At 43.9% G+C, this 25,581-nt stretch overlaps 1 protein-coding gene across 3 annotated transcripts in view; it reads left to right on the forward strand.

Annotated features, from left to right (window-relative positions):
• MYO5B (myosin VB) overlaps window positions 1-25,581 on the forward strand; it is a 387,764-nt gene that overhangs the window by 144,275 nt on the left and 217,908 nt on the right. For all 3 annotated transcript variants that reach the window (XM_060121183.1, XM_060121181.1, XM_060121182.1), the window contains exon 2: window positions 14,839-14,949. In XM_060121183.1, the coding sequence (XP_059977166.1) occupies window positions 14,839-14,949 (111 nt within the window). The remainder of the gene's footprint in view (window positions 1-14,838; window positions 14,950-25,581) is intronic.

Here is a 25,581-nt window from a genome sequence, read left to right on the forward strand (position 1 = left end):
CATTTTCTTAAATTTACCAAGGCTAGATTTGTGACCCAGGATGTGATCTATCCTGGAGAATGTTCCATGAGCACTTGAGAAAAATGTGTATTCTGTTATTTTTGTATGGAATTTCCTATAAATATCAATTAAGTCCATCTTGTTCAATGTATCATTTAAAGCTTGTGTTTCCTTATTTATTTTCATTTTGGATGATCTGTCCTTTGGTGAAAGGGGGGTGTTAAAGTCCCCTGCTATGATTGTGTTACTGTCAATTTCCCCTTTTATGGCTGTTAGTATTTGCCTTATGTATTGAGGTGCTCCTATGTTGGGTGCATAAATATTTACAATTGTTATATCTTCTTCTTGGATCGATCCCTTGATCATTATGTAGTGTCCTTCTGTGTCTCTTCTAATAGTCTTCATTTTAAACTCTATTTTGTCTGATATGAGAATTGCTACTCCAGCTTTCTTTTGGTTTCCATTTGCATGGAATATCTTTTTCCATCCTTACTTTCAGTCTGTATGTGTCTCTAGGCCTGAAGTGGGTCTCTTGTAGACAGCATATATATGGGTCTTGTTTTTGTATCCATTCAGCCAGTCTGTGTCTTTTGGTGGGAGCATTTAATCCATTTATATTTAAGGTAATTATCGATATGTATGTTCCTATTCCCATTTTCTTAATTGTTTTGGGTTTGTTATTGTAGATCTTTTCCTTCTCTTGTGTTTCTTGCCTAGAGAAGTTCCTTTAGCATTTGTTGTGAAGCTCGTTTGTTGGTGCTGAACTGTCTCAGCTTTTGCTTGTCTGTAAAGGTTTTAATTTCTCCATCAAATCTGAATGAGATCCTTGCTGGGTAGAGTAATCTTGGTTGTAGGTTTTTCTTCTTCATCACTTTAAATATGTCCTGCCGCTCACTTTTGGCTTGCAGAGTTTCTGCTGAAAGATCAGCTGTTAATCTTATGGGGATTCCCTTGTGTGTTATTTTTCCCTTGCTGCTTTTAATATGTTTTCTTTGTATTTTATTTTTGGTGGTTTGATTAATGTTTGCCTTGGAGTGTTTCTCCTTGGATTTATCCTGTATGGAACTCTCTGTGCTTCCTGGACTTGATTAGCTATTTCCTTTCCCATATTAGGGAAGTTTTCAACTAGAATCTCTTCAAATATTTTTTCAGTCCCTTTCTTTTTGTCTTCTTCTTCTGGGACCCGTATAATTCGAGTGTTGGTGCATTTAATGTTGTCCCAGAGGTCTCTGAGACTGTCCTCAGTTCTTTTCATTCTTTTTTCTTTATTCTGCTCTGCAGTAGTTATTTCCACTATTTTATCTTCCAGGTCACTTATCCGTTCTTCTGCCTCAGTTATTCTGCTATTGATCCCTTCTAGAGTATTTTTAAATTCATTTACTGTGTTGTTCATTGTTGCTTGTTTCATCTTTAGTTCTTCTAGGTTCTTGTTAAATGTTTCTTGCATTTTCTCTATTCTATTTCCACGATTTTGGATCATCTTTACTACCATTATCTCAATTGTTTTTCAGGTAGACTGTCTATTTCCTCTTCATTTGTTAGATCTGGTGGGTTTTTATCTTGCTCCTGCATCTGCTGTGTGCTTTTCTGTCTTTTCATTTTGCTTATTTTACTGTGTTTGGGGTCTCCTTTTCGCAGGCTGCAGGTTCGTAGTTCCCTTTGTTTTTGGTGTCTGTCCCCAGTGGCTAAGTTTGGTTCATTGGGTTGTGTAGGTTTCCTGGTGGAGAGGACTAGTGCCTGTGTTCTGGTGGATGAGGCTGGATCTTGTCTTTCTGGTGGACAGGTCCACGTCTGGTGGTGTGTTTTGGGGTGTCTGTGGCCTTATTATGATTTTAGGCAGCCTCTCTGCTAATGGGTGGGGTTGTGTTCCTGTCTTGCTAGTTGTTTGGCATAGGATGTCCAGCACTGTAGCTTGCTGGTCATTGAGTGATGCTGGGTGTTGGTGTTGAGATGGAGATCTCTGGGAGATTTTCGCTATTTGATATTACAGGGAGCTGGGAGGTGTCTTGTGGACCAGTGTCCTGAAGTTGGCTCTCCCACCTCAGTGGCACAGCCTTGACGCCTGGCTGGAGCACCAAGAGACCAGGCGGCAAACACAGAGGAGTTGAATACGGGCGAGAAAGCGCTTTAGGCGTCACATTTCCAGACGATCCGGGTGCTCCCACCGTGCAGCTGCTCGGCGTGTCTGGATGGAGAGGGAGGGAATGTGAAGGAGGTGTTCTCTGCTCCAGTGTATAGACTGTTGTGAGGCTGTGTGTGTGTGTGTGTGTGTGTGTGTGTGCGCGCGTGTGTGCGAGCGCACGGGAGTGTGTGTGTGTGTGTGTGTGTGTGTGTGTGTGTGAGAGAGAGAGAGAGAGAGAGAGAGAGAGAAGGACAGAAATAACCTAGGGGAGGATGCGTGGTGCTCGCGGGCCAAGGCGCCTCACCTGATGGTATATTAATGCTGCTCAGGTGAGTTGAAGTGGCAGCAGGCAAAGGCTTCCACTTCTACATGCAAAATTAGCCCCAACGATGAATTTCTCATGTACAGACTGAACAGGAAGTACCACTGGTCCCCTCACTCATTTCATACCTTCTCCTCAAATGGTAGAATTGCTGGATCATGTGGTAATTCTATTTTTAATTTTTTGAGGAATCTCCATACTGTTTTCCACAGTGGCTGCACCAGTTTACATTCCCACCTGTACTGCACATGGGTTTCCTTTTCTCTACAACCTCGACAGCGTTTGTTATTTGTTGTCATTTTGTTGATGGCCATTCTGACAGGTGTGAGTTGATTTCTCCTTGTGGCTTTGATTCATATTTCCCTGATGATTAGTGATGTTGAGCATCGTTTTATGTGCGTGTTGGTCATCTCTATGTCTTCCTTGGGAAAATGATTATTCAGACCCTCTGCCCGTTTTTTAATTAGGTTGTTTTTTTGATGTTGAGTTGTATGAGTTCTTTGTATATTTTGGATATTAACCCCTTATCGGATATATTGTGTGCAAATATTTTCTCCTATTCAGTGGGTGGCCTTTTTGTTTAGTTGATAGTTTTCTTTGCTATGCAAAAGCTTTTTATTTTGATGTCACACCATGCACAAAAATAATTCAAAATGGCTTAAAAACGTAAATTGAAGACCTGAAACCATAAACCTTTTAGAAGAAAACATAGGCAGTACATTCCTGGATGTTGGTCTCAGCAATATTTTTTTGGATATGTCTATTTAGGCAAGGGAAACAGAAGCAAAAATAAACAAATGGGATACCTCCTCATGTGTAAAACACTTGCATTGGCCATGGATAATATGAAAAAAAATGTGGCTCCCCAGCACCTTCTGCCTCTTTCCCCAGCGTCATTTTGAGCCCTTTCCTCCTGCACTGTGTCCCACCCAGACTGGCCTTCTTTCGTCCTTCAGTGAGCACTCTTCCTTCCTGTTCCAGGCTTGTCACACAGATAACCTCTCAGCCTAGAACACTCCTTCCTCCTCAATATGTCTAGCCAACCCCTTGGCCATCTAGGATTTAGCTTGAATCCTGCTCTTTCAACAAAGCCTTTCCTGATGATCCAGACTAGGTTAGGGCCCCCAACTACATGCTGTGAATGTCTGTGCTGTCCAAGCAGTTCTGACCATTACAGTAGACTGATTGCATAATGTGGTCTGACATCCTTGAAGATAGGGACATGTCTTCTTTTTCCGTGTCCCAGCACCTTGCACAGTGCCTGTCATGTGGCAGGTGTTCAGTAAATACTGATGGATGAATGAATGGACTAGAGTCTGTGTTCTGGTCGGGGGGGCCTTGGAGCTTATGTGGGACATGTCCCAGTCGAAGAGTATTTACTGAATAGCCTCAAAGATGAAGTGTTTGAATACTGGTGACGGGAAGGCCAGAATGCTTTATCCTGGGTAAGGAAGGTTGGGAGCTGGCTTGAGTCCCAAATGCAAGTGTGTAAGGCATTTAAGTTCTAAGATAGATGATCTCTTAAAGACAAAGCAAGAGCAGAAGTTTTCTTCAGAAAAGAGTGGCGTCCCAGTGCTTTCTCAGTTATTTATTTTTGCTCAGTGAAGTTCTGTCTGCAGAAGCCAGCTTAGCCTGAAATGGCTTCAGTCAGTGCTGATTTTGGTTTCTTAGAGAGAGGTCTATTAATGGAACAGGGTTTAAATTAAAAAATGGAAGCAAACAAACTTAACTTTGCCTTGGTGAATATTTCTAGGACTGTGACTTGCTAATAAGCATTGTGGTGAGTGTAAACTACTAAGACTGTTTCTTTGGGGAAAACAATATAGTAGTCGTCGACTGTGGAGCTCAGGAGTATATACCTGCAGGGAGGAGGGAAACAGCTGCCCAGTGATGGCATAGTATATGGATTTGGAAAGTCGAGGTATTTCAAAGAGCTTAGGTGGAAATATGAAGGTGATGTGCTCTGGAAAACTGTCTTAAATGACTTAAAGATCTGTAATAATATGATTATGGAGTATTTAATTTACATACTAATTTGCCCTGTACAAGGGAGAGTCCACAGTCTAGGAGCGGTAGTCATGTTGCTGGAAGTGGAATTCCAGCAAAGCTTTAGCTTCTCGAGAAGATTCAGACATATATTTAGCTGCATGAAATGTACTAGCTTTGAGTAAATCTTTTCTAGCTTCTTTAGTAGCAGGTTAAATGGATTTAACATTGCAGGCTTACAAAACCGGCTTGCCATCAACATACCCTTTTTAAATAGGGAAACTTCAGTGGTCTTTCCAAAACTTCAAAAGTAACACATTGCTTTATGGCTGTTTCCAAGCCTCTGGTATCACTGTAGCTTCCATCAACCACACGTGCTGCTCGTATAAACTGGATGGATAAAATGACTCGGCGATGCCCTCCGAACACCAAGCGCCTCCCATCTTGTCCATTTGTCACTTAAGGATATACTGCTTATTCTGTTAGCATCTGCAGGGCAGTAAACAGATAAATTGTTTCACCAGCCACGTGGAGACTTGGGTCTGCATTGGCAGATATAGAATGTGGATTAAGATGTAATTGTGACTGATGATGTAATCAGATATGAGAAAGCGTTGAATCTCTCCTCGGAAGACTGGGTTGAGATGACATAGTGCTATAAGCACATAAGATAGCAAATATATAAACTACGATGTGATGGTCGGTGCAGGAAATAGGTTGATGGACCTTCCTTTTGGTATATTTGACTTTTGTTTCATTTAAATGACAGGAAGTGTTGGGTTTTATTATAACGTTGCTGTTTAACTGTGCACTTTATATGTTATAGAATAAAGCTCACTTCTCTGGTTTTGTTCTATCCTTTTTACCCCAAGGATGCTGAGTGGCTTTTTGCTATCCCAGTCTCTCTGCATTAAGTTAAAGTTCTTCTTGGCATTTGGACTAGCTTGGTTCTCTCGTTTAGGAAAGGACATGGAACAAGTTTGGAAGAGTTCTGGGTGGGGCCTCAGGAACCTACCTCATTGGCCCAGAATTGTACATGGATTTTCAGTTACTTCTTGGCTCTGGACAAACAGAATATTTACATATAATTCCCTCTGGCTGTAAGTTATAGGGAGCTTCCCAGTGCAGAGCATGTGGGGAAAAAGGAAGGTTATTACTGGTCCAGGAAGCCTTTAATGGGAATGAGTAAACAGGGAAACCAGGAGGCTGGCCTTGGTGCTGGGGGGAGGGGAGGAGGTAACTAACTCAGGAAGCTGGAGCTTCTATGTTCCCATGACACTTTCTGTGCACATGGTTCTGTTGGGATTATTTGGTTGTGTCTATGCTCTCCTACAGGGAGTTTTCCGTGTCTCTATCCCAGGGCCCGAGTTTCTGCCACAGTAACAATAACTCCTGTCACAGATGCTGTGCTCAATGTTTCATTTCATTTAATCCTAACAGCAACTGTAATACGGACGGTATTTCTCCACCCTACAGATGAGGAAACAGCCTGTGATGGGGGTTGAGGCTAGTACCTGATACCTGCATCTTAGCCTCCTACTCACGTGTCTCCCATAGCGGGAGCCCAGTCAGTGGGAAGGGCAGATGCCCAGCAACTTGCTGCTGGGGATGTCCTTGACTTCGGCCCCCCAGATTTGGGGGACTAATCACCACCACTGGGTTCAGGATGCAGTTGGTATCTGGGTACATGAACATGATCTTCAGACTTCAATAGATGTGCAGAGGATTGTGGGAGCTTCTGCTAGGATGTGGTCAAAGACCTAGTCTTTGTCCTCTAGACTCTTCACATGCAAAAGAATGAAATGTGACCCACCTCCTGCTATAAGGGCAGCTGGGTAAGGTGTCTTCATAGTTCCTACAACGTGGCAGTACCCTGCCAGGCACCACACCACTGGGGAAACTGCTCTTGTGATGGTGCTGAAATGAAACTGTCAGCTTAGGGAAGTGTGTTGTCTTTCTTTTCCCTCCAAGAACTGTTGCTTTAGCAGGGGAAGCTTCGAAATGGACCCTTACCCCCACAGAGGATCACTTATGACATTTTGGAGAAGCGTTTAGGTGTCTTCCTAACCTCACTAAAGAACTGAGCTATGAATAGCCCCATTTTCAATAAGGGACACATGATTTTTGGCCTAGAAGGTTTTGTAGTCTCTTAGCACTGTGGTTCTCAGCCTGCCGTCCTCGCACTTTGTAGCTGGACTTGGGCAAGGTTGGGGAAGCAGCTTGCTGTCCTTTTGCTGTGTGTGATCCTTCCTGCCTTGGGCGGCATCTGAGTTCCAGGTCTCACCTCCTTACCTTTTCACAGTTATGTTTTCCCTTGAAACCCACAGCCTGTCCACTTACTTGTAACAGTGCTTGGAAGCACTATTGTTTGTTGATGCTCCTCTCTGTGTTGGATCTCAGATTGGTCCTGTACGGAGAAATTTGGTGGCTTCTGTGCTCCTTGAGGGATGGAAGTTGACCAACTTGATCTTGCATCTTCTCCAAATGAGTTCTAGAACAAAATTCACGCCCTGAGTAAATCTGTTGACTGGTTTCTCTGTTTTATCAAAAGGACTCCCCTCCCACCCCTAACCAGAGCCTCGCTTTCAATCATAGAGCAGAGATTTGAGTTCCTGCTAACCATGACGTCATGTCAGTGCTGGGGTACAGCCGTGAATAAGGCCGACAGTGGGCCTGCTCTTTGTCGCCTAAACACAGGTAGGAATGGGCAAGCAGTTTATCCAGTGAGTCACCAGGTTAGGCTGTGGCGTCCCCTCTCATCCATTCCGGGGGGTCTGTGCCCAGACTGCCTTGCTTCAAGTCAGGACTACATTGTGACCAAAACTTCCGTCTGATTCTTAACTCCAAAACTACTTAGTGGCTTAACTTGTCATGTCATTGTCAATGGGTGTTTGCACTTTTCTCATGTGTGATTATAAGACACTTTAACTGTATAAAATACCTACTCAGTGGGACCTGGGCTGCTGTAAGAAAGTCAGTATTCCTCCATGGGTGGGGGGAGACAGTGGAGGACTTAGAGTCTGAGATCTTCTCTTCGATTCTGCCCTGAACTCGGCTCTTCACTGTGAACGTGGGCAAATTGTCCAGTGTGTTTTACCCTCAAGTTTCTTCTTTGTGAAATATTAGTGATAACCCTGCTCATCTTATTTCAGTTTTAAAACTAGATGAAATGATTTAAGTTACTTATATGAGTGTGAGATTATGGAGGTGGCATTATTAATAACTCTGGAGTGAATGTTTCCAGTGTTCCTATTCTCTTTTCCCTAAAGTCCACTTCGGTTCTGAGACTCACTCTGAAACAGTGATTTTAACTCTGCTGACACATTCATCACTTGGAAAGCGTAAAATGAAAGTACAGTGCTCGGGGCCTACTCTCAGACTTAATTATTCAAGTGTGGGATATGAGCATTGGGTCTTTTTTTTTTTTTTAAAGATCTGCAGAGAATTCTTACATGCCAGCCAGCGTTGAGAGTCACTCCTCTCAGGGTTCTGAGGTTGAAGTAGTCTAGATCCAGTTACTGATTTTAAGGCAAAGCATGGCTACCTATGTATGATGATTTGCAGGACATCTAAAGGATCCCAGTCACATGGGACACCTTGGGTTTGTTTCCCGTTCCCTGATCGTCTGCAGGATCCCAGGAGGATCCTGCCTTCTAGACTGCACAGTGTCTAATATCATCACCACTGTCACTACTGCCTAATGCGTACAGTACCAATACTGCGGGATCTCATCTAATTCTTAGGACGCTTCATGAGGTTGGTCTAACTTTTGCCCAGATTGTTCAAATGAGGAAACCGAGGCTCAGACCCATTCATCACCTTACCCAGCCTAATGAGTGGTGGCTGGAACTCTTACCCAGGCTGTCTAGCTCTAGAGCCCGCACACTTAACCACAGCACCGCACTGCATGATCATTAGTGTAAATGGGCAAGTGCTGTACTCTTCTCAGTAGTACTTACACTTCAGCAGGGGCTTTCTGCAGATAGTGCTCTGCTCAGGATAAAGAATCCTCGGACTGGAATTTCATGTTCGACCCCAGGCCAGTGGGGAGAGGCCTCCGGGCACATGAGGGTCTGTGCTGCCCTGCAAATCAGTTACCAAGTCAAACCACAAGGACTGCTGTTTTTCAGACCTGCCTGCACATCAGATGCATCTGGGGAGCTTTAAAAAAACATTGCCTGGTTCCCACCCCAGAGATTGATGTAATTGGCCTGAGGTGTTGCCTGGCTGGGGAAGCTTTAAAAGCTCCCCAGGTGGTTCTCCCCTGCGCCAACGTTGAGCACTAGTGCCAGAGGCAGCCGCTCCCTCCAGCTGTCTGTCGGAGCTGCCTCTGTGTCTGCTGCAGAGCTGGGAGAAATGAACTCCGGCTGGAGAATCGCTCTCAGTACTAATGCATTTCATTTCAGAGAGGCATCTGCCTCCTCCGGTTAATACACTGGGCGCTTTCCAAAAGAAAACTCAGTTTTTATTTGACAATTAGGTCAGACATGATTTTATTTACTTTGATATGATGGGATTAAGTATTGTTAAAACAGCGTAGTGACAAATTGAGTAGTACTGTAATAGGATTCTGTGAGGGAGCTTGTCTTTCCTACAGTCTGCTGCCTCCAGGAAAGTTGGTAGAGGTCAGATTTGTTTGAAGGAATTCCCTGAAGGTGAGAAAAAATGAAGAGGCAACACAGAACCTTGGTTCTAGAACGTGTCTGTCTGGCTCATAGAAATGATGGCTTTCTGTTAAAAGAATATATTTTATCTTACTGCTTTTCCAGGTATTAGAAGTGAGAACCCATGTCAGGAGAGAGTGTGCAGGATGCTGTTCGCATCATCTGCAACCAAAACAGTTTCTGTTTTTTAAATTGAGGTGAAATTCACAGGACAAAAAATTAACTATTAAATGAACCGTTCAGCAGCATTGAGTGCATTCACAGTGTTGTGCAACCACCATGTCTGTCTAGTTGCCAAACATTTTCATCATCGCAAAGGAAACCCTTCCCTTACAAATTCTTTCCATCTCCAGATTAGAGACCTAAATATAAGACCGGGCACTATAAAACTCTTAGAGGAAAACATAGGAAGAACACTCTTTGACATAAATCACAGCAGGATATTTTTTGATCCACCTCCTAGAGTAATGGAAATAAAAACAAAAATAAAGAAATGGGACCTAATCAAACTTAAAAGCTTTTGCACAGCAAAGGAAACCATAAACAAGACAAAAAGACAACCCTCTGAATGGGAGAAAATATTTGCAAACGAATCAACGGACAAAGGATTAATCTCCAATATATATAAACAGCTCATGCAGCTCAATATTAAAAAAAAACCCAGTCCAAAAATGGGCAGAAGACCTAAATAGACATTTTCCAAAGAAGACATACAGATGGCCAAGAAGCACATGAAAAGCTGCTCAACATCACTAATTATTAGAGAAATGCAAATCGAAACTACAGTGAGGAATCACCTCACACCAGTTAGAAAGGGCATCATCAGAAAATCTACAAACAACAAATGCTGGAGAGGGTGTGGAGAAAAGGGAACCCTCTTGCACTGTTGGTGGGAATATAAATGGATACAGCCACTATGGAGAATATTACGGAGGTTCCTTCAAAAACTAAAAATAGAATTACCATATGACCCAGCAATCCCACTACTGGGCATATATCTAGAGAAAACCATAATTCAAAAAGACATATGCACCCCAATGTTCATTGCAGCACTATTTACAATAGCCAGGTCATGGAAGCAACCTAGATGCCCATCGACAGATGAATGGATAAAGAAGTTGTGGTACGTATATACAATGGAATATTACTCAGCCATAAAAAGGAATGAAATTGGGTCATTTGTAGAGACGTGGATGCATCTAGAGACTGTCATACAGAGTGAAGTAAGTCAGAAAGTGAAAAACATACCGTATGTTAACGCATATAAGTGGAACCTAGAAAATGGTACAGGTGAACTGGTTTGCAGAGCAGAAATTGAGACACAGATGTAGAGAACAAATATATGGACTCCAAGGTGGGAAAGTGGTAGAGGGAGGTGGTGTGATGAATTGGGAGATTGGGATTAACATATATACACTGATGTGTATAAAATAGGTGACTAATAAGAAAAAATAAATAAATTAAAAAAAAAACACACAAATTCTTTCCATCTCCACAGCTCAGATCACATCTATCTTCCTCCCTCAAGTCTTTTTTGTTTAATTGAAGTATAGTTGATTTACAATATTGTGTTAGTTTCAGGTGTCCAGCAAAGTGATATGGTTATATATATATATACTTTTAAAATTCTTTTCTGTTATAGTTTATTATAAGATACCGAATATAGTTCCCTGTGCTATACAGTAAACCCATGTTGTTTATCTATTTTATACATGGTAGTGTGCATCTGTAAATCCCATACTCCCAATTTATCCCTCCCTGCATTCCCCTTTGGTAACAGTAAGTTTATTTTCTGTTTGTGAGTCTGTTTCTGTTTTCTAGGTAAGCTCATTTGTACTGTTGTTTAGATTCCATATGTATGTCTCCCTCAAGTCTTTGCTGGCTACTGTGTTCCTTATCTCTCCTTCCTCTCAGTTTGTGTGTCTGTTCTCTTGACTGTTTACTTTGTACTGATCATGCCCCACCTTGTATTCAGTTACGGGGGCAGTGGCTCTTCCTTGGTCTGAGTGGAGGGGCCTGTTGACTCAGTCAGCACATAAAGCAAAACTTGATTGTGGTTAAAATTGCCCTTGGAAGTCCTATAAATAGCTCAAGTGCACCGTATGTGACATTGGGTGAACAGCCCTGCTCAGTAACTCATAGGCACCTTAAGCCGAGACTCTATGAAGTAGCGTAACGGTGGGGAGGCCTGCCTGCAGATATCACCCATCCCGTACCATCACAATACAGGGTTTACTTCATTCTTGTTGAACAATGAACTGCTGTAATCTCAGTGCATGTCCACATGTGTCTTCATTGTGGGGATGGAGGGCACGTGACAGCATCTAGCACAGAGTGGGTACTCAGATGTTTACTGGATTTGAATCTAAAGCTTGCTTGATCAGGTCTGTAATGCACACTAGCCTTTAAGACGTTGTAGGAGAATCTGGTCACCTGTTTCCTCTCTAAGTTGGCATTTACCATCATTGCCCTCCCTTCTCTTGCCTTGCCTGCCCCCCCTGACTGATTAGCTGTTACTCTCCTTAGGAATTGGTCACACCTCCCCCTAGAGTATATTTTTTATATGAATTATCTATCCAACTAGATGGTATGTTCCTTAACGTGAGGGTACAGATCTTCATGTTTCTACTTGGTTACATGGTGCTTGTCACAGTGTTTTATGTATACACCAGGTGCCCCATAAACACACCTTCTCTTTTCACTGATTCCTGTCTCAGTAAACATTTCCTGAGCATCTACTACATGCCAGGGATACAGAAATGCCCCATGGTGTATCTGAAAGACCTTGGAGTAGTAAGAGGAAACTGACGTGAAAGAAACGACTGCAAAAACCGTAAAGAAATTTGATCATAGAAGAGTTGATTGCGGCAGTCCAGAGTTGGGAAGGGCTACCTCTGTAGTGCACAGGGAAGGAAGGGTTCAGTGAGGAATTGGCGCTGGAACTTGGACTTTGCCCACATAGACAATGAGGAAAGGACATTCTAGGCTGAGGAAACAGCATGTTCAAAGGTAGAGGGCAGCAAACCTTTTCTGTAAAGGGCCAGAGGGTAAATATTTTAGGTTTGGGGGCCATAGGGCCTATGTTACAACTGTCACTGATATGTGGAAGCAGCCACAGACAATACGTAGGTAGAATGTGTCCTTGTGTTCCAATAAAACTTTACAGACACCAAAATTTGACACATATAGTTTTCATGTGTTAGCATATGATTATCATTCTTTTGATTTTTTTTTTCCCCAGCCGTTTCACCATTTAAAGACTGTTCTTCACTCATGGGCTGTATAGAAACAAGTGGCACACCAGATTTGGTCCAGGGCTGTAGTCTGGCCTGTGTACAAAAACAGGGAAGAGTGAGATCATATTGCAGGAGCAGAACACTAGGTACTTAGGTGTGCCCACTCTGATGCCGTGGGTGTGAGATTCTGCATTTCTAACCAGCTCCCAGGTAGTGGTGAGGCTGAGGTCCTCACCTGGAGTAGCAAGGAACTAGAGTATCAGTAGGGTCCCCTTATGCCCCTGATGCTCTGATGGATTCTATGGGTTCAGGAAAATATAGATGACAATTTTCTGCCTACCAGGTATTTTCAGTCTGCTTAGAGAGAAGAGATCTATGTAAGTAGAAGAGTAAATGGACCCTCCCAGAGTGAGAATTAAACAGCAGCAGAGCCAGGCAGCGAGGTTCCCCAGTGCTGGGTGCAGTGAACTGTCCGGTGAGAGGCATGTGGACAGCAGGGTTAAGGCCAGAGGAGCCGCCATGTGAGCTGGGACTGGGCTCCTTGGCTTCCAGTACATCACGCAGCTTGACGATGTCCACACGTCACCACCTCCAGTCGCTTCCTGTTGGTATTTCCCCCTTCTTCTGTTGTTTGTCACTCTGTTATCTTGAGCCTTTCCTGACACCACTTTACACTGAGTGGAGACTTGGCTTTGAATAGAGCTTCTTGGGTGCGCTGTCCTCCCTCTGACTGGAAGGGGAGTCCCAGCGGCCTAACTCAGGGACAGGAAGTGTAGCGAGGCTAAGAAAAGGCACTCACTTGAAGCTGGGGGACAGGAGCTTAAAAGTCCCCACAGCTGGATGGATGGTGGGCTCAAATGGTAGAGGACAAGGTAAGTTAGAACACCTGAAGGGAGAGAAATGTTGAAACGCTCAGTTTTCTCTGGAGATGCCTCCAAACATTCTTCATGTAATACTCGATAGCACTCAGATACTATAAAGCTATAGAGTATCTTCCTCTAAAGATATAGGAATACCTTGCTGTAGTGCAGGCTCAGAGGCAGAGAGACAATCCTGTGAACCTGATTCATTGTAAAACCAAAAACAAACGACGTTGGTTTTGTACCCTGAGCTGGGGTATCAGTGATGCAAGTTGGTGGTGGTTTGCTTTCCCATTAACTGCTGTTCTGAACTCTTGCCTCACGACTTTCACTCCTCGATCCTGAATTAGAGACAAGTGTAGCAGGGGCCGGGCCTTGCTTTTAAAAACGGCCAGTGATCACGTGGAGCAAATTGCTGTAAGAAAGCAGGACCAAAATCAGGTCGGCAACTGACCGGCCACAGGGCCTGTGCTTTGCTGTCCCTCCATGGGGGAGGTGGGTTGTGCTGACACAAGCACACATTCTGGCTGGCCTCTGGTCTTAAGAACTATTAATTTCAGGAGTATTCATTTTGCTAAAAATATTCTGTGGCCATTTTATAGATATATATATGATTATACATAAATACAAATATAATTATATATAAAAGTTTAAAAATATATATAATGGGAGGGGAGTATGTGCCTGTGTACATAGACAGCTTCTCAAGCAAATAGGCCCTGTGGAAATCGCATACCTATGAGACAAATACTGAGAAAACGTGTCTGACAGAGGTAAGGGGCGTGGTGCCGAGAGGGACAGCCACTAGTAGATGCTGCCGTTTGGTGCAGACCCGTGGTTCTCCCCAGCTGCACGTTACACTCACCTGGGAGCTTTCATGTCACCTCAAGTGCTGCTTGGGTCTGAGGTGAACCCCGACCTGGTCTTTTCAAGGCTGCCAGGTGATTCTAATGTGCAGTCAGGGCGGAGAGCGCCCGAGTGACATTGACAGTGCCTCCTGCTCACCAAGGGCTGCGTTCTTCCCTGCCAGGGTTTGGCCGGCTTAATGACCTTGCGGACGCTTGATCCGGATGGGGGCTGGGGAAGGATGCATGAGATTTGTGGGTACGTTCGTGGCTTAAAGAATGCACAACTAAACTGAGATTGCTGACAACTCAGGAATATATTAACAGTTTCAATTTGCTGACCACTTTCACTTCTGCAGGAAAATGGCTTTGACCCTGAATGCAGAATATCAAAGCAGAGATTCCCAAGCTCTGAAGAATTGCTACATTGTCTTGTTGGGTTTTGCATGTGTTGTCTTAATCTTTGTTTGCAGGACACTAGACACTCCCTCTGACATTGCAATTTTGTACCACCTTTTGAGATAATGGTGTAAAACTCTGGATGTAACCAAATCTAGGCTTGGCATTCCCCTGGTAGAATTTGAATTTCATTGATCTGTGACATTCTGTTAGGGTCTAGAAGGAGTCCTCTGTAACCAATCTTGTGAGTTGTCTCTTGTCGTGGTATTGAATCGCCTTGTATCTTGAAATGAGAAGGGAGGGAAATGTGTGCGGATGACTTTAAAAGTTCTGAGGGCCCCTCATAGAGAGCATACCTGAAAGCTTCTCTCAGCATCTAAGTTTCTTCTCTTTTAATCTTTCAGTACACAAGGGTCTGGATCCCTGACCCTGATGAAGTGTGGCGCTCAGCTGAATTAACCAAGGACTACAAGGAGGGTGAGAAGAGCCTCCAGCTCCAACTGGAAGATGAAACTGTGAGTGCAATGCTGGGGGTGGGAGTGCAGGGCTCTCCTGAGCAGGGTTGGATGCTACATTGTGGCTAGAGCGTGTCCTGCACGGTGAAGCTTCTGAGCCCCTGGCATCCGTTTTGTTGCTGTTGATGGTGATGTATGTGAACGTTGAAACCGTGAAGCTGCTGAATGGATGGCCCATTACAAACAAGTGCCCATTGGTGTTAGCAGCTGAGAGATGGCGGGTGACTGAGGCAAGAATCTTCTCGGTGGAGTGGGGGGCACAGGAGGCTTCCCTCCGTGGGGTTGAGGCTCAGTGGGAGGTGAGGGGGAGCCACTTAGCATAAGAGCCAGTGCCTGGTACAGTGGTTGGAGTACCGGCTCTGGACCCAGCCTGCCTGGGTTGGGGTCCTGGCTTGGCCCTTGCTAGCTTTGTGCCCTTGAGCAAGTTAGCAATTTTTCTGTGCCTATTACTTCATCTGTGACATGGGGGTGATAGTTTGTCTAGGGAGCGCGTTAGAATAAAATGAGTTACTGTGTGGCATGTACTTAGAGTCGTGCCTGGCAGGTAAGCCCTCATTACATGTTATTTGCTCCAGTGAGAGGTTTTTTTTTGTTTTTTGTTTTTTTTTTTGGCTGCGTTGGGTCTTTGTTGCTGCGTACGGGCTTTCTCTAGTTGTGGCAAGCGGGAGCTACTCTTCGTTGCAGCGCGTGGGCTTCTCATCGCGGTGGCTTCTCTTGTTGTGGAGCACGGGCTCTAGGCGCGTGGGCTTCAGTAGCTGTCGCGCATGGGCTTAGTTGCTCCGCGGCATGTGAGATCTTCCCGGACCAGGGCTCGAACCCGTGTCCCCTGCATTGGCAGGCAGAGTCTTAACCACTGCGGCACCAGGGAAGCCCTGAGAGTTTTTTCGTTAGTTGATTTTCAGGTGGTTTCGCTCAAAAGGAAGACAAGGTAGTAACCAGGAAATTGTATTCCTTCTAGAAGATCTGATTCAGTTTCCCTTTTCATGAGCCTTTTGTCACTACCTTTCCCTGTGATTTGTGCATTTCATGAATATTTGAAGGCTTGCACTGTGCTGGTCATGGGGGTTTATGGGTGATCGGTGTGGCCCTGCCATTTGTGGGAGCTCAGTGCTGGAGGGCTCAGTGAACGTGAACACAGAAATATGGGAAAGAGCCTAAGGAGGCTGCAGTAGGCACGGAAGCAGTAGACTAGGTACAGGAGGAAAGTGAGGAGGGAGCTGAGGTGAGGGTGTCTGGGGAGGGGCTGTGGAAAGGAGCCAGCATTGAAGACTCAGGCCCGGGTGGGCGGAGGGGAGCGTCCAGGCAGGAGTTGTGCGCCAAAGCCCCGAGGCCTCAGTGTGTCCCCTTTGAGAGTGTGGAAGGAAGGGAGGCCAGTGCACCTGGAAGCCACTGCAGAGGGGACAGATGGGACAGCCTGAGGCTGGGGATGCAGGTCGTGCATGCAGGGTTTACAGTAGGGGAGACTGCGAGATGGACAGGCTTTGAACCAAGCGGCCAAAAAAATCAAGATTTGGCTTTGGGATGGGTCAGGTTTGAGGGGCTGCAGAGCTGGCCTGGCCTGGAGTGATTATTGCCTCTCTCTGGACTGCAGGAGCACTGAAACTTTGTCCCCCATCACTTAGCCTTTGATCATTTACTATCTTACTGTTTTTCCTTCTTCCAAGCTCTTTGGTCCTGTCTTTCTAGGTAGTAATGACCTGCTTGAGAAATGGACCTTGTCTTAATGCTTTGCTCACATGTACTTAACAGTGGGTGGAGATTAACACATTGATTAGTAGGAAGGTTGAACATCTTCCCCCTCCTAACTTCTGTTTTGTATCAGCTTTGAGCACATCCCTTGGTAAACCTGGGACAGTGAGTTGGTTAGTTTGTTAGAAGTTGTTTACACTAAGGTGTGCTCACCTCCCCTTCCCCTTCCTGGCCTGCAGACTTTGCCAGCCTCCTCTTGGTTTTGAGGTGAGAAACAAAATTCCCAACAGATGGAATCATGTTTACCATGTTGAATAACTTTCCACCCCATGCCCAAAACAAAATACAATTAGTTCACCCACGTGAATGGTGTATCTTCCACTCCAGCAGATTTCATTTCAGTTGATCTTGTAAGTGGGTGGGTGTTTTTTTAAGAGTTGTATGGAGGGAGTGTCTGCTGTGTTGCTGAAACAGAGCAGATGCTTGCCTCCCCAGTGGAGAATGAGTTCTGCCCTGCGTGACTAATCCTGGCAGCTGCCCAGGACCCCTCCCCTGCTACATGGCCATCAGCTGTAATCAGAAGAGATGGCTGGGGCTGGAGGTTAGCAGTTCTGGAGAAATAATGGGCTCTGAGCATCGGACTCTGTCCAGGTCGCTCGTGGGCTGTGGTTTGTCCACTGCTGGCTCTGGGCTGTCATTAGGAGCGACTCAGCTGAGCTGTGGACCAGAGGCAGGAGAACAGAAGTTGGATGGCTGCACTCTGAATGTTTGAAGAAACTCCTCTGTAGCTAAAAGCATCTTTGATGTACCAGGTTGGCTGAAAAATCCACCCTGGAGTCTCTTTCCCCGCCCTCTGCTCCTCCCTCTGAAGTCCAATAGCGTGGGTTTAACTGTATCAGCAAAGGTTGAAAATAAACTAGTTCTCTTCTAAAACAGTAAAGTTCTTAACCTATGGCTTCTACCTTAGCAGTAAGTAACTTGTGTGCTCTGCTCTGTTCAAGGTACTCAGGCCCCCCGGTGTTCCTCTAAAGATGTTTCTTTTCCCCTGTTGCTTGCTTGCTTCTTATTTATTTGTTTATTTATTTGGGTAAAATATACAGAACATAAAATTTACCGTGTCGACCGTTTTTAAGTGCACACTTCAGTGGCATGAAATACTTGCTCATTGTTGTGCAGCCATCACCACCGTCCATCTCCAGAGCTCTTTTCATCTTGCAAAACTGAAAGTCTGTACCCATTGAATACTAACTCCGTATTTCTCCCTCTGCCTGCAGCCCCTGGTAATCCCTGTTCACCTTTGTCTCTGAGTTGGATTCTTCTAGGTACCTCAGAGAAGTGGAATCATATAATACTTGTCCTTTTGTGTCTGGATTGTTTCAGCCCAATGTAAGATGTTTTCTGTTTAAGCCAGTGAGAAGATGGGAAACTTCTTGGGGGAAAAGCATCGTGTCTTCTCTTTTTCTCCCCACGGCTGTGAAGGGTGCAAGGTATCTGGGTGTGCCAACCCTTAGCACAGTACCCTGTTTAGACTGGGTAAAGCACCCCAGTGTATGCAGACCTTGGTGATAAATGCAGCTACCTAAATCTTTGCGTGCCGTGGAGCTCTGCCTGGCAGACCTTCTCTCAGTTGCACCCACTTCCCTTACAAACTGCTCACCTCCTGCCCTCTACTGGCAGGGAAAACTCTCCCCATTTCCATGGTTTTGCGTTTAAATTCTGTTTTTCCAAACAAGTTTGTATCCCATGTCCAGGGCGAGTACTCCCTGTGTGCAAGGCCCTGGCAGTGTTCATGAGTGAGAGAAGGATGGGGAGATGTGAGCTTTAAGAAGAGCAACGTGCTCTTTCTGTGTCTGTGCATATCCAAGCCTGCTAATGTTTCTGGGGCCAGGGCAAGAATGGGAATGTAGCCTATGTCTGTTTAAATATTAAAAGCATATTTTATCAGAATTATTTAGGTAAATCTGACATTTCTAATTCTTGAAAAAATAAAGCATTTAATATATTAAAAAGAAAGTACTTGAATCTCTACTATTCAGTCTCCATCTAGCTGCCAGTATAAAGAACTGCTACCTTGCGTTGGGCATGTCATGTCTGTACCTACATATAAACAAATTTAAGAGGAATGTGACTTGTTCAGTACTGCAGGGTGTTCCTCATGAGTCAGGTTGGCAGTGGTTGCAGATACTGTACTAATTTGTGAGCACCTCTGAAACCACAATTGGAGTTTGCAGAGAAGCAAGGCATTGGATATTCGACCCAACTGGGAACCCGTGTTTCATTATGTGAGAATTTTTTTTGCATTTGTGCTATCTGGAAGGAAGGATTAACAAGATAATTTGTCTTTCCTTTTATCTAAACGTCTTTGCTGCCCAATGCCTCCCCACGCTCCAAAGCAGTGTCTGTCTCTGACATTGGTGATGTTATAGCCCACCACCCTTCAAGGTGCCTGGACACATTTGTCTTATTTCAAGGACACAGGGCAAGAGGTGTGCAGAAGCATTTCCCTGGGGCCTGATGGCATTTGTCACAAGAGTGTATGTTGAGGGTTGCAGATCTCACTGTGTCAGCACTGAACGCTGATCCCAGGTGACAGAGGTACCATGTGTTCTTTAATAAGGTTATATTTTGCATTTGTGATGTTGGAGCCCTTTAAGATGCACGGTCCAGGGAAGGGCCCCTCTTGCTCAGGTCTAAGGATGGTACCAAACATATCAGGGTATTATAGCGAGGAAAGAGCAAACATGGTTCTTCAAGTCAAGAAGCGACAGACTCACAGAAGAGCTAGGACTGTTGTCCTTACACATTGGTGTACTCAGACCACATACCCTGAGAGTGCTCACAGAGCTCACATAAACCCCGTGCACAGAGCTGAGAGTATTTGGTGATACTTCTCTGGTACCAGCAAAGCCTCTTAGTGCACGTGACTTTGATTATTTCTTTTTTCTTCTTGTTTTACTGGGTTTTCCATTCTTTTTTACTTTCGTATTGGTTTATGGATCATCTGATACTTTTTATCTTTATCTTTGTTTTGTTCTCAATTGCTCAGTAATACACCAATGAGACAGTATTACACTTTGTTGATTGGATGGCAAGGATAATATGGAAGACAATATTTATATCGTACATATGCAAAAAAAGTTTCCTTAAAGTTATAAAATAACACATTGCATATAAATATCTATTGGTAATATTGTTGCCAATACAATTAGTTATCTTGTCTACAGTGGTATTTTTTAAAATTAACATATTGTAAAATACACATAACATAAAATTTACCGTCTTCACCATTTTTAAGAGTACAGTTCAGTGGCATTAAGGACATTTACATTGTTGTGCAATCATCGCTACCATCCATCTCCAGATGGATCTCTGTTACTTAGTTACTATCATTGACCTCTTCCCCTGCTGTATTCATGATCTTTTCCATCAGTTAGGATACTTTGCCTGGCTGCTTCTGCTTAGAGGTTGGTGAAACAGTGATATTTGCCCCCCAAGGGACATTTGGCAATGTCTGGATACATTTTTGGTTGTCATGACTGAGGAGGGAGGTCCGCCATTGGCATCTAGTGATAGGTAGAGAGCAGGGATGTTGTTAAGAGGTCCCTCCCCCAAAGAAACAACTATCAGTCCTAAATGAAAACAGTGCCAAAGTTGAGAAACCCTGGTTTAAGCCTGTAGAGGAAATGGTCCTGGACTCGCCATTGCTGAAAGACACCATGTTAAAAGCTAAACTTTTATAACTCCATATTCTAACAGAATGTGTAAATTGTTTTCCCTGAAATAAATTGAAATCAAAAGATTATTTTTGACTTCACATTTTTATACTGCTGTAATTTTGTTTATAATTTAAACTTCATAATTGCCTATTTTCATTTGTGCTTTTTTCCTTTAATTACTTGCATCACCATTCATTCATTAGAAACAGTTATTATTGAGCAATTATTATATGCCAGGGTCTGGTTATACAGCAGTGAAAATGGTACATCTGTACCTTTGTGGAGCTTTCAGTCTAACTTATAATGAATGTAATACATACACAAATATAGGCTTTAGAATATGAACAGTTCAAGGCCAAGAATCTTTAGAAATCCATGAGAAACATGGTAAGGTGCCTGACTCTACCCCACTGCTCCCTCTGTCTTCACCCCCCAACCCCACACACTTTTTTGAAACCCCCTTGGGCAGCTACCTCGGAGTTTCTTGCTGACTTACTAAAGCAGGAACACTTACCATGGTAGAGGTGGCATGCAAACGTTCTACCATGGTTCTCAGCCCCCTTGCAGGTTATGTGGGACCCCATGATTACTTCCGTCCAGAGAGCTCTAGGTAGAATTCCTGTCTGTCACTTCCAGGCAGAAGCATAGAAGAGCCTATGGGAGTTTGCCATGCTCTCTTCTTCCTCTGCCTGGTGACGGTGGAGGCCACGTGTTAATGTCTGGTTGACCTTGTGGAGCAGAGCTTCCATCCCATCCAGCCTTGGGTACCTAGCATGAATGAGAAAAAACCTTTGTGGTACTGAGCCTCTGAGATTTCAGGGTTAATTTGTTATTTCTTCATAACCTAACCCTTCCTAACTAAGAAATTCACATGAGTCACAGAGTATTTTATTTTTCAAGTAATTGCATGCCTGTGCTTAGGCCTGGGCTAAGTGATATGAGGTGAAGAATAAGAAGGTTCTTTTTGTGTGTGTGTGCGGTACGCGGGCCTCTCACTGTTGTGGCCTCTCCCGTTGCGGAGCACAGGCTCCGGACACACAGGCTCAGCGGCCATGGCTCACGGGCCCAGCCGCTCCGCGGCATGTGGGATCTTCCCGGACCGGGGCACGAACCCGTGTCCCCTGCATCGGCAGGCGGACTCTCAACCACTGCGCCACCAGGGAAGCCCAAGAAGGTTCTTTTTAAGAAGCATGATCTTTTTGGAGACTGGAGAAGAGGGAGCTGTAAGATTTAAACACAACTATCACAGAATAAGACACAGCAGAGCATTCATTAAGTGAATGTTTTTTGTATGCGTTTAGGACATAACGGAAACTGGGCTTTTAGTATGTGCTAAATGAACCTGGAGCCACACACTTGCTATTATAGTAAGTGTAAGTGGATTCAAGCTTTGAGGTCTCCTGTTTTCCAGGAGGATAGCTCAGAAAGAGAACACAGAAGAGAACACACCCACATCCACTGACCTAAGATAAGTCCTTTAGACCAATAAAGTTGGAAGGGCCCTTAAAGAGTGTTGGGACCAGTCCTCCCATCTTACAATTAGGGAAGCTGTTGTCTGTGGAAATGAAGTGATGGACTCAACACCTCAGAGCAGTTAAGTTCAGTGGTTCTTAAGTTTGGCTGCGTGATAGAAACCCCTGAGGAGCTAAAAAATTTTTGCAAAGCTGTAGCACGGCCAGACTTCTTAAATCAGAGTTTGGGGATGGGACACAGCATAGTATCTTTTTGCAAGCTCCTCATGGGATTCCAAGGTGCAGGAAGGGTTGAGAGCCACTGCTTTAGCTGACAGCCAGGACTTGAATACAGGGTTTAACTCCTAGTCGGTCTCCATTTCTGTGAGCCATGTGGCACCTCAGGGTCAGTACCAACTGCTTGCCTCCTGTTAACTCTGTTTTTACCAGCTTTCTTTTCTCTAGATCTTCTTCTTCTATGGGTAGATAAAGAAAACTTGTTTCTCCTACTCTACCATATATGCTGATTAGTAGCTCCAAATCTTTGTGTTGGGATTTGTCATTTGAAGATGTTTTTATGATTATGTTCTCTTGCTGTGGTACCATGTAACATGGACATGAGTTGAGGTGTGAGAGAGGTCATGAAAAGATCAGACATTTCATTCAACTGGTATTTTTAAGCACCTACTAAGCATTATAGAATCACAGATCTACTGAGTTTAGAGCAATCTAGACCAGCACTCTCCAAGAGAACACTGTGCAACAGTTGGATGTTCTCTATCTGTATTGTCCGGTATGGCAGTCACTAGCCACATGTGGCTATTGGGCCCTTGAAATGTGGCTAGCATGAGAAAGTGAAGTTTTAATCGTATTTAACTTTAATGAATTCAATTTAAATAACCATGTATTGGCAAGTGCAGGTCTAGACCAATCCTCTACCTTATGCCACCCTCTATATTCTCAAGTGTTGTCCAGTATCATTTGCTAGATAGATGGTGACCAATTGGAGACCCCCACCTGTTCCTGATTCCCAGCTCCTGGCCTTGGAGAGGAGAAGGTCCACTCCAGGTGTGTGACCGAGCATTAATTTTGTGAAGGGTGTTAACATTCAGCCTCCTCTTTACCTCCAAAGACCCAGTTATTATGTAGTGAAGTCTTTTGTGCAGAAAGTTCAATGTCTCTGATCGTGTCATAAACCCTTTAATTTCAAATAAAACCATATTAACCGTAAGTGTTCAACCCTAGCAGCGCTGTTAGAATCAAATACCTGTTAGAGAAAACAATGTGTTCTTAAGGCTCTCATTCCCTCCCTCCCTCGCCCTGGATATACACAGCCCCAGAAGTCTGTAGTTTTAGAATGCTGAGCTTGCAGCTCTCACTTCTTTGCTGCTGCTCTGGGCATTTTTATTCCTTATCAATTTTACTGTAACCAGTACCATTGGCTTATTTTTGGACCATGTTTTCACAAAACTGCCTATGCCTTTCCCTCCACACGCTTGGGGGGAGAGTCTTTTGAGGGGAGATTCATCTGAGAAAATATGGAATGCCAGCATTTCTGCCTCAGGGTTTAAAGATACCAGGCTCAGGTCCCAGCTTTCTGATCTGAAAAATGAGGGGTTGTCTGGGGGAGCTCTGTGGCTCTGCACCTGGCTGTCTCTGTGCTGCTTACCAGGGAGGCAGGGTGAAGAGCCATGTGGGAGACCAGAGCAGACGTGCTCCTGCTGGGCAGAGGGACATCCGCATTGGGAAGTCTTTCAGAGGGCTCAGAGAGGAACGTCTGGTTAGAGTCCCAGTGACACAACCCACTCTGCTGGAGATGATGGGGGTGAGGGAGCAATTCTAGAATTTAATGAAATAAAAATCAACTCTCAATCAGTCTCCATTTCCCACTTGTTTCCCACCTCTTGGAAATTTTATCTGCATCTTCATGGTAGTTGTTCGCTGGTCTCCTGTATGAAGTAAGTTTGATAAGAATAAAAGAGCTTTTTCACAGAAAGAAAAGAGCCTTGATTAATATTTTAAAAATCCCAACAACAGAAAACTGTACAAAAGAAAACCTCACTAACACAGGTAGCCATTGATATTTTGTTGGGACATTATTCCAGTCAGACTTTAATATACAGTTTTAAATAAATGGAATCCTATCATAGATTTCATACTGTAACATGCCTTTTGTTAGATGCAGCAGAATGCTGTGGGTAGCTGCCTGACCGTAAATATCGGGCTGTGTCGTGCTTTACTTCTGTATTTACAGCTTCGGGAGTTGATACATTTGCTCATTTGTAAGATTGTCTCCTGGGGCCAAGGAAGAATATATTTATGAAAAATTCTGACAAGGTGTTGCCACCTGCCCTCCAGAAAAGTTAAATCAGTCTGAACCCTTTTTGCCCACACCCATCCTGGGTGTCAGTTTTTATGTACTTTTGCTTAGCTGATGGATAGTGGTGCTAATAATCTTTTATTTGCGTCTCTTTTGTTAATGGTGAAGTTGAATAGTTTTTCACATATCGTCCATTTGTAGTTCTTGCTTTGTGACTTGTATTCCGTGCACAATTTTCTGTGAGGGTATTGGTTTTCTTTTTGATTTCTTACAACTCTTTGGATGTTAAGAGTATTCTATTAAATAATGCAGAATAACTGTTCCCTTCTCTCAATTTACTCTACATAGGGTGTGTTTTATGATGGTTTTAAAGTTTTAGGTTATAGTCAAATTAATGAGTATTTCCCTACATTGTTCTGGCTTTTGTCTCACCCCTTAAAGGTACTTCCTTTCAAAGCTTTTACGAAGATTTGCCCACATTTTCTTATTGGTTTTAATTTTCTTTTTTCATTTAATTTCTATTTTCTTATTGGTTGGTTTTCTTTTTCTTTTTTCATTTAATTTTTATTTTTTTTTCATCTAAAATTTATTTTAATATGAGGGAGAATAGAACATGGACTCAATTTTTTTTTCCTAAATGGCTGCAAGTTTACCTACCACTACTGAAAAATCCCTTTTAACATTAATTTGCTATTTTGATGTCATCATGAATAAATTACCCATACGTGCTTGCATTTATTTCTGGACCTGCTATTATGTTTCATTTATCTGTCTATTTTAAAACCATTACCACAGTACTTTAATTTAAACCAATGCCATAGTAGCTTTAATAATATACCTTAATATCTGGTAGTACAAGTCGCTCTAAATGTGGGACAGGAGAGAGCACTGAAAGACTTGTATAGAATAGTGATTCTTAAAATATGATCCATAGGGACTTCCCTGGTGGCGCAGTGGTTAAGAATCTGCCTGCCAATGCAGGAGACACGGGTTTGATCCCTGGTCCGGGAAGATCCCACATGCCGCGGAGCAACTAAGCCCGTGCGCCACAACTGCTGAGCCTGTGCTCTAGAGTCCACGAGCCACGACTACTGAGCCTGTGCCACAACTACTGACGCCCATGCGCCTAGAGCCCGTGCTCCACCACGAGAGAAGCCACCACAATGAGAAACCCGTGCATGGCAAGGAAGAGTAGCCCCCGCTCGCTGTAACTAGAGAAAGCCTGCATGCAGCAGTGAAGACCCAACACAGCCAGAAATAAATAATTAATTTAAAAAAACATGATCCATAGGCCACCAGTACAGAACTACGTGGGGATGTTTAACAACTGATGTTCCTGGTCCCTGCCCAAGAGCTCCTGAACATAAGTTGTGTTGAGGAAACTTATTTATTTATTTACTTACTTACCTAGCTAGCTAGCTAGCTAGCTGCTCCGGGTCTTACTTGTGGCATGTGG

This window comes from Lagenorhynchus albirostris, chromosome 14, assembly GCF_949774975.1.
Source record: "Lagenorhynchus albirostris chromosome 14, mLagAlb1.1, whole genome shotgun sequence".
Classification (NCBI taxonomy): Eukaryota; Metazoa; Chordata; class Mammalia; order Artiodactyla; family Delphinidae; genus Lagenorhynchus; species Lagenorhynchus albirostris.